Raw genomic sequence first — 5,862 nt, 5'->3', positions numbered from 1 at the left:
TGCTTGGAAAGTTCGCCATCGTAGGTGAGAGGTTGAGTCCGTACGTCGCCTTGGCCCTCACATGCACGGCGGTGTATACTTTGGTGCTGAGGAAGTAATAGAGGCGTGTGTTGCGGTGTATGAAAAAGTTGGATACGTGCAGTTGTGTGCACTACACACATGAGTAAGCTTAGATGGAGGACAGTAGGAATTGTGAGGTTCCTGGGTTGGGGCGACTCAGGCCTTCCTCGGCGTTGTGTGCGGCATGATGTTTCTCGTTTCCACAATGCTCGTCTGGCAGCGCTGTACTATCCGCAACCACATGCTGGGCGTTTGGCAAGTCGAAAGCACCCTGCGTAACGTGAGCAGGCAGATATGAAGCACACAGACGCTAGTTACGCCTCTGGAAGGCGTGGCGGCGCAAGATCCAGGATTCATCACCAGGCAGAACATCCTTCAGGCGAAAAAAGTGTGAGCCGGGGGCGAATTCCTCACGCAGCAAGTACCTCCACATTTCCCGTGTCTTTGCTGGCATCGTTCAACCGCTGCATAACAGATGGCTTTCCAACCGAGTCATTCAGTCTACAGTATGCTCCATCATGTCCGCCAGGACCTCTGAGAGCTGCCGAGAGATGGAGCGATATGTCACAGCGTCTAGACTCATGAATATCGTCTGCCTTATTGCAGCGATGTTCGAAATCTCTATCGCGCCTATCACTATTCTGATGTCGTACAAGCTGGGAATAGGCACCCGCGGGTCCATTCTGGTGGGGATGGTGTTGCTGCTGCCGGTCTTGGCCACAGTGCCAGCAGCAGTGTTCTACATATTCCAATCCGGGTTTCTCTCCAGCAAGTGGCAACGGGCGTTCGAGGCATGGGCCGACAGTAACCTCATGGGGACCCTCAGAGATCCGATTAAGTACAACATGGGCGAGGTGCAACAGTCCTACGAAGCTGGTGCGGTCCTGTTCGCTTTCGCAGTCGCCTTACAAGTCGTCATCATTGTGTTGCACTTCACGGTGGCGGAGTTTGACACGTTGCAGCTCCCGAAGGACTCCGCCGCCTACAATGACCAGAAAATGTTGGATCGCAACAAAGCCCTTCGTGAAATCTACCGAGAGGCTAAGGCGGAAGCCGAACGGATATAGTTTGCTTTGAGTGACGTTTCAATTAGATTGTTCTGCCTGGATAGGCTCAATTTTTCTGACTGCTGAAACACCCATTAGAATGAGCTGGCAATTACTCGACTCCTACGACGAGAGAAGATTTGAGCGCGAAATTAGCCTTGCCTTAAGGGGTGGTAAGCTCTTCCCCGCGCCTGCTAAGAACGTGTGGTGTCCCTTCCCCAGAGACAACGATGATAGTACCCCAGAGAAGCGCAGGCGACCCGTCTGAGTGAAATCTGTTTATGGTTTATTTGCTCGAGACAGAAATGCTCCCATGGACGCGTCTAAGGCAGTTGTCGTCTCTGGATCTGCAACAGCTCCTTATCAGAGATTTTCGACTCCTCACAGACCTTGTCGATCCGCCAACAGGTATTCGGTTTGACGGTGGCGGCAGGCGTGCGAAGACGCATCTCGACCCTTGGGTGCTACAGGTCGACAGAGCGGAGGACATCAGCAGGCCATTGTTGCCGCGGTCGGAGGCAACACGCCGAGTGGAATGTGCAGCTTTCGATCCAATACGTGGAAAACGGTGCCTTCTGCTGTACTGCAAGCCAGACGTGCTACTCATGGAGAAGTCCCGGTGCAGGAGTCTTGGTAGGCCAGTGTTTGTTTAATGACAGACCCTATAGAGCTCCTAGTGCAGGCTTCACTGTTCCACGGCGTGGTTGCGGGACCCAACATCGCTAAGATCGTGCTTACAGGCGACGTTGAAGCCAGAGATGGAGTTGTCTTCGTTGGCGAAGGTAACGTTCATCTGTTGGCTCACTCCCAACTGGGAAACCCTCCATCGTTGCCTCCATCGTTGCCTCCATCGTTGCCTCCATCGTTGCCTGCATCGTTGCCTGCATCGTTGCCTGCATCGTTGCCTCCCTCGGCTGTCCAACTTCATTCGATACAGGCGGGAAACCCTCCATCGTTGCCACCGTCGGCTGTCCAACTTCATTCGATACAGGCGGGAAACCCTCCATCGTTGCCTCCATCTGATGTCCAACTTCATTCGATACAGGCAGGAAACCCTCCATCGTTGCCTCCATCTGATGTCCGTCCGCTCGTGGCTCCTTCCAGACCCACCCCTCCTGCCAAGCGTCGTCGCCGGCAAACCCAGACCACGCTGCTGGAGTTCTACCCCCGTGACGAGTCCGAGGCTGAAGGGCTGGACGTGTCACTGAGTGGCTCAGATCGGCCCCTGGCCCCAAGGGTGGTGGCAGCGACGCTGGAGGGTACGACGTTCCATGTAGGATTGGACGATGGCACCAGTAGAGCAGTCTCGTCCGTCGAAATCTGCGGTGACCAGGACTTTTATCCACTCTGCACCCTTCTGGAATCGCCGCAACTTTCACGACAAATGTCGTCGAGCGTTCCGTGCGTATTGAAGCTCTTAAACGAGTTCTTATCAACTACCTGCGTACGACTGCCTCAAGAAGGTGACCCATTTCCGGACATTGAAGATTTTGAAGAAACGTACGAGAACATACTGCCCGATGCAGAAATCGTAAGACATCCACCTTCACACGTTGAAGATTTTGAGTTCGAGTTCTAGTCACACCGAATGACCAAATCGCCACGTCTTACCGGCAAAATCCCATCACGTATGAGGATTATCACCCTATGCATGTTCGTTTGCGGAGGTGCGGACAAGAGGGAGATCGAGGAATGTGCGCTGACGACTCCAGAGACAAAGATGGAAAAGGAAGACCTTGATAGCCTCAATAAGGGGTGCGACCAGAATCAGGTAGGGGAGTATGAGTTCGTACACAGTACGGTTATGTAGAGTGAGTTCTGAAACGCGCTATCGTAGCCTCCTGCGTGAGCCTCGCCATTTCGACAGCAAGATTCTCCTCTTCATGAGTTTGACCCCTGAGGGGGTATCCTTGTACCGTACTCCTGCCATGAAGGAGCAAGTGGACAAGTGGGAGCTGGACAAGATCGTGTGGCCGCTGGAAAGTCTGAATGCTCGATGTTTCTCCATTCGATCGGAGCGAATGCCGAGTGTCATATGCGGAGGAACGCGAAGACTGCGCAACTTTTGGTGGGGACATACCCGAATCAACACAGGATGAACATGTTACACCAAGCTTACCTGTGCGGTAGATCTCCGACACGTGGCCGTCTGAGCCTGGTTCCGCCTGCTGTCGAGATGAGAGAGGAAGAGAGCGAGGAGGAAGGAGAGGCTGAGCCACCCAAGAGCGTGAACCTCGTAATCCACGAGGGACCTGACAAAAGGCTTCCTGAGATGGTTATCAACGGCACGAGCCTGGATGAAATTCTTAAAGTGAGCGGCATCTGAAAAATATACGTAGGGCGGGGAAAAAGCCGGCGTCACTGACACCCGAAGAAAGTTACCCAACGTGGAGAGCGTGATCCAGGAGATAAGCAATGACCCACGTCCTGAATCGCCGCTAGAGGGTCGCTACCGAACCTTAGGTGAGAAGCTCGCGATGGATGGTAAGATTGTGGCAGCATTTCAACGTAGAAGCGCTCGCCGAGCACAGATGGGTGGGGGAGGGCCAGGCCCCAAACATGGGCCATCTGAAAATGCTGGCGTATTTGGAGCGAGTGACCCCGATGAGAGCCGTCCAGAGGCATACTGCTGCTTCGGTTCCCTTGGAGTTAGAATTGGATGAACCTAGTTCTTGATCAGGGCTTGCACCAGCCTTGGCGTCTTTAGAAGGCGGAATCCTTTGGAGATGGGCATATGAGGAAGCACATCTTCCAGGTAGAAATACACATGTCCCACCAGCACGCCCAGCAGATACGTTCCTGGGTTACTTCCAAATGCCACGTCCAGCAGTGCCAGAATCCACACTACGTATGGTGCCCTCACTGCGAATAGAAACAGAAGGGCCTGTTGGAAAGGCATCTTCCGGCCCCACACATACGTAAGCACTGCGATCCACTGTTTGGACAAGAAGAGGACTGAAGAGCCCAGCAATTTGTGCAGTCCCAGTAGCATGGCCGCCGTGATAAGCAGCATCCAGAGGAAATCTGCCCGTCGACGATGGAAGACCTCCTCCTCCAGCCGAGAGCAGTAAAAGATAATCATGTAGAGATTCATGGCGGCCTCCAGAGAAAGACTGCCATTGAAGAGGAAACAGGATACCACACGCCAGATTTGTCCTTGCGAGAGGACCAGTTTCCAATTCAAGTACAGAGAAAGAGGAGAGATCAGCTGGATGATGTCACTACAGGCCCACCCACATCGATAGTGATTGCCGCAGAAAGAAGGGCAGACGTGAGCACCAATGTTTTGGTGACAGGTGGAAGCGGACCCAATATAGAATCCAGCATCTTATTGACGATTTCCGATGGACTTGGTGCCATCTCGAAGAAGCTTCAGTGAGAATATAACTTTCGCCACTGGGGTTGTCTACCTCTCGTCGCTCATGCTCGGCGCTCTGGGAGGAGGCGCGAAAGGCGCAGTAGGAGGTGACCGCTTCGAAGGACATCCAAAACGACTAAAGATGCTGGCGAATCAGACCTTCAACGAAGCGGAGACCACAGCCGTGTCAACAGCCGAGAAGTGGACCCCTCGAATGCTACTTGCGAAGTTGGTGGAGCCCACGGTTGACCGTCTTGTTCTCACTGATTGGAATACACTCAAGGCTGACGTCACGTCCAAACCAACCCGCAAAGAGAAGGTAGTCACATTTTCCCGGCGCCTCCTCACGAAGCCGGCAAAGGAACCTACACACAACCAGCATCTATGCATAGACTTCGTTGCTGGCACCACCTCGGCTCTCTTGTTTCGGTGGAACCGCCTCAATCGAGAGGCACGCCGGCGCACGCTGCTACTCAGCACCGCCGGCGGTCTGTGTAACATGACCATGAAGCACATCGAGAGGATCTAATCTTGCAGTGTTGGAGCTTCCTCAACTCGGCCGATCAGATGAGCAGCCAGCCGGTGGCCTCGGTCTTCAGCGCGATCAATGTGTCTTCAGTCGTGTATCGTTGTGAATTGGGGTAATGTGCTGCGCAACGACTCGCTGATATTCCTACCCGTCGTTAGACACTTTTGCAGCTCCAGCCCCGCCAACTCCTGGGTGCGTTCCTGCCGCTGCGCCGCGTCTTCTATCCTTGCCCGTACGACTTCATTCAGTGTAGTGGCCTCTCCGCAGTCCCTCTCATGAGCGCCAAGCATGGCAATGGCATCGCCTCTGAAGATCACAGGCCCCAGATACAAATCTGCGACACGTCTCCCAGATGTCAACCGCTCCGAACAGTTGGCCAATACCACGTTTCCAAACTGATCGAAAGAGCTCAATTCACCCAGAAGTATGCACCCATCTTGACCGAATACCACAACGACGCGCCCAAGAAGGCTACTCAGTTCCTCAACCCACGAACTCATGCCGGCTTAATTCATAGATTGAAATCTACCAGACGCGCGCGCCAGCCTATGCCAAAAAAGATTCGACAAATCAAACTGATACGTCTAACACAAAGAGGTTGCCAAACAGCTCACAGCGATGTCCGCCTAACATTTAAATGCAGCACTATGTTTAGAGTTAACACAAAAGCAACAAGCAGTATTTAATACCCGCTGGCAGCTAGCGATTGCAGAGCCGGAACCAGCTCCTGTATGCGAAGGCGTTTGCGTCCTCCGTGATAGCGGAGGATCACTTCTTCGTTCTCCAAACACGGCTCCGTCCCTTCGAACTCAGGACACTCAGTAGGTTCGGGCTGACAGTACGGAGAGGAATCGTAGAGTGCCTGGAGA

At 53.5% G+C, this 5,862-nt stretch overlaps 5 protein-coding genes across 9 annotated transcripts; 4 read left to right on the top strand and 1 right to left on the bottom strand.

Annotated features, from left to right (window-relative positions):
* Positions 1–159: 159 nt before the first annotated feature.
* Positions 160–1,127, top strand: KVP17_003236 (uncharacterized protein; the record flags this gene model as incomplete). 2 transcript variants are annotated; one of them, XM_068520284.1, is made up of 4 exons in its annotated part: positions 160–192; positions 221–340; positions 368–450; positions 479–1,127. In XM_068520284.1, 4 exons carry the CDS (start codon positions 160–162, stop codon positions 1,125–1,127), a joined length of 885 nt encoding a protein of 294 aa, XP_068378593.1. The 2 variants fall into 2 exon arrangements, with proteins under 2 accessions (XP_068378593.1, XP_068378594.1); XM_068520285.1 differs by lacking the exons at positions 160–192; positions 221–340; positions 368–450 and having other exon boundaries at positions 579–1,127.
* Positions 1,128–1,387: 260 nt separating this feature from the next.
* Positions 1,388–2,685, top strand: KVP17_003238 (uncharacterized protein; the record flags this gene model as incomplete). 2 transcript variants are annotated; one of them, XM_068520288.1, is made up of 2 exons in its annotated part: positions 1,388–1,739; positions 1,766–2,685. In XM_068520288.1, the coding sequence occupies 2 exons, from the start codon at positions 1,388–1,390 to the stop codon at positions 2,683–2,685; spliced, it is 1,272 nt and encodes a 423-aa protein (XP_068378597.1). The 2 variants fall into 2 exon arrangements, with proteins under 2 accessions (XP_068378597.1, XP_068378598.1); XM_068520289.1 differs by lacking the exon at positions 1,388–1,739 and having other exon boundaries at positions 1,759–2,685.
* Positions 2,686–2,736: 51 nt separating this feature from the next.
* On the top strand, positions 2,737–3,769 carry KVP17_003237 (uncharacterized protein; the record flags this gene model as incomplete). 2 transcript variants are annotated; one of them, XM_068520286.1, is made up of 5 exons in its annotated part: positions 2,737–2,877; positions 2,904–2,917; positions 2,944–3,174; positions 3,201–3,417; positions 3,446–3,769. In XM_068520286.1, the coding sequence occupies 5 exons, from the start codon at positions 2,737–2,739 to the stop codon at positions 3,767–3,769; spliced, it is 927 nt and encodes a 308-aa protein (XP_068378595.1). The 2 variants fall into 2 exon arrangements, with proteins under 2 accessions (XP_068378595.1, XP_068378596.1); XM_068520287.1 differs by lacking the exons at positions 2,737–2,877; positions 2,904–2,917; positions 2,944–3,174; positions 3,446–3,769 and having other exon boundaries at positions 3,202–3,432.
* Positions 3,770–3,771: 2 nt separating this feature from the next.
* On the bottom strand, positions 3,772–4,200 carry KVP17_003234 (uncharacterized protein; the record flags this gene model as incomplete). 2 transcript variants are annotated; one of them, XM_068520282.1, is made up of 1 exon in its annotated part: positions 3,772–4,200. In XM_068520282.1, one exon carries the CDS (start codon positions 4,198–4,200, stop codon positions 3,772–3,774), a length of 429 nt encoding a protein of 142 aa, XP_068378591.1. The 2 variants fall into 2 exon arrangements, with proteins under 2 accessions (XP_068378591.1, XP_068378590.1); XM_068520281.1 differs by having other exon boundaries at positions 3,772–4,188.
* Positions 4,201–4,450: 250 nt separating this feature from the next.
* Positions 4,451–4,993, top strand: KVP17_003235 (uncharacterized protein; the record flags this gene model as incomplete). Its single annotated transcript, XM_068520283.1, has 1 exon — positions 4,451–4,993. One exon carries the CDS (start codon positions 4,451–4,453, stop codon positions 4,991–4,993), a length of 543 nt encoding a protein of 180 aa, XP_068378592.1.
* Positions 4,994–5,862: the final 869 nt, after the last annotated feature.

Source organism: the organism of the source record quoted next, assembly GCF_019968985.1.
Source record: "MAG: Porospora cf. gigantea B chromosome Unknown PgB_NODE_1449_length_5862_cov_123.427, whole genome shotgun sequence".
NCBI lineage: Eukaryota > Apicomplexa > Conoidasida > Eugregarinorida > Porosporidae > Porospora > Porospora cf. gigantea B.
Note: the sequence above shows the minus strand (reverse complement) of the source record. Positions and strands in the feature narration are given on the sequence as shown.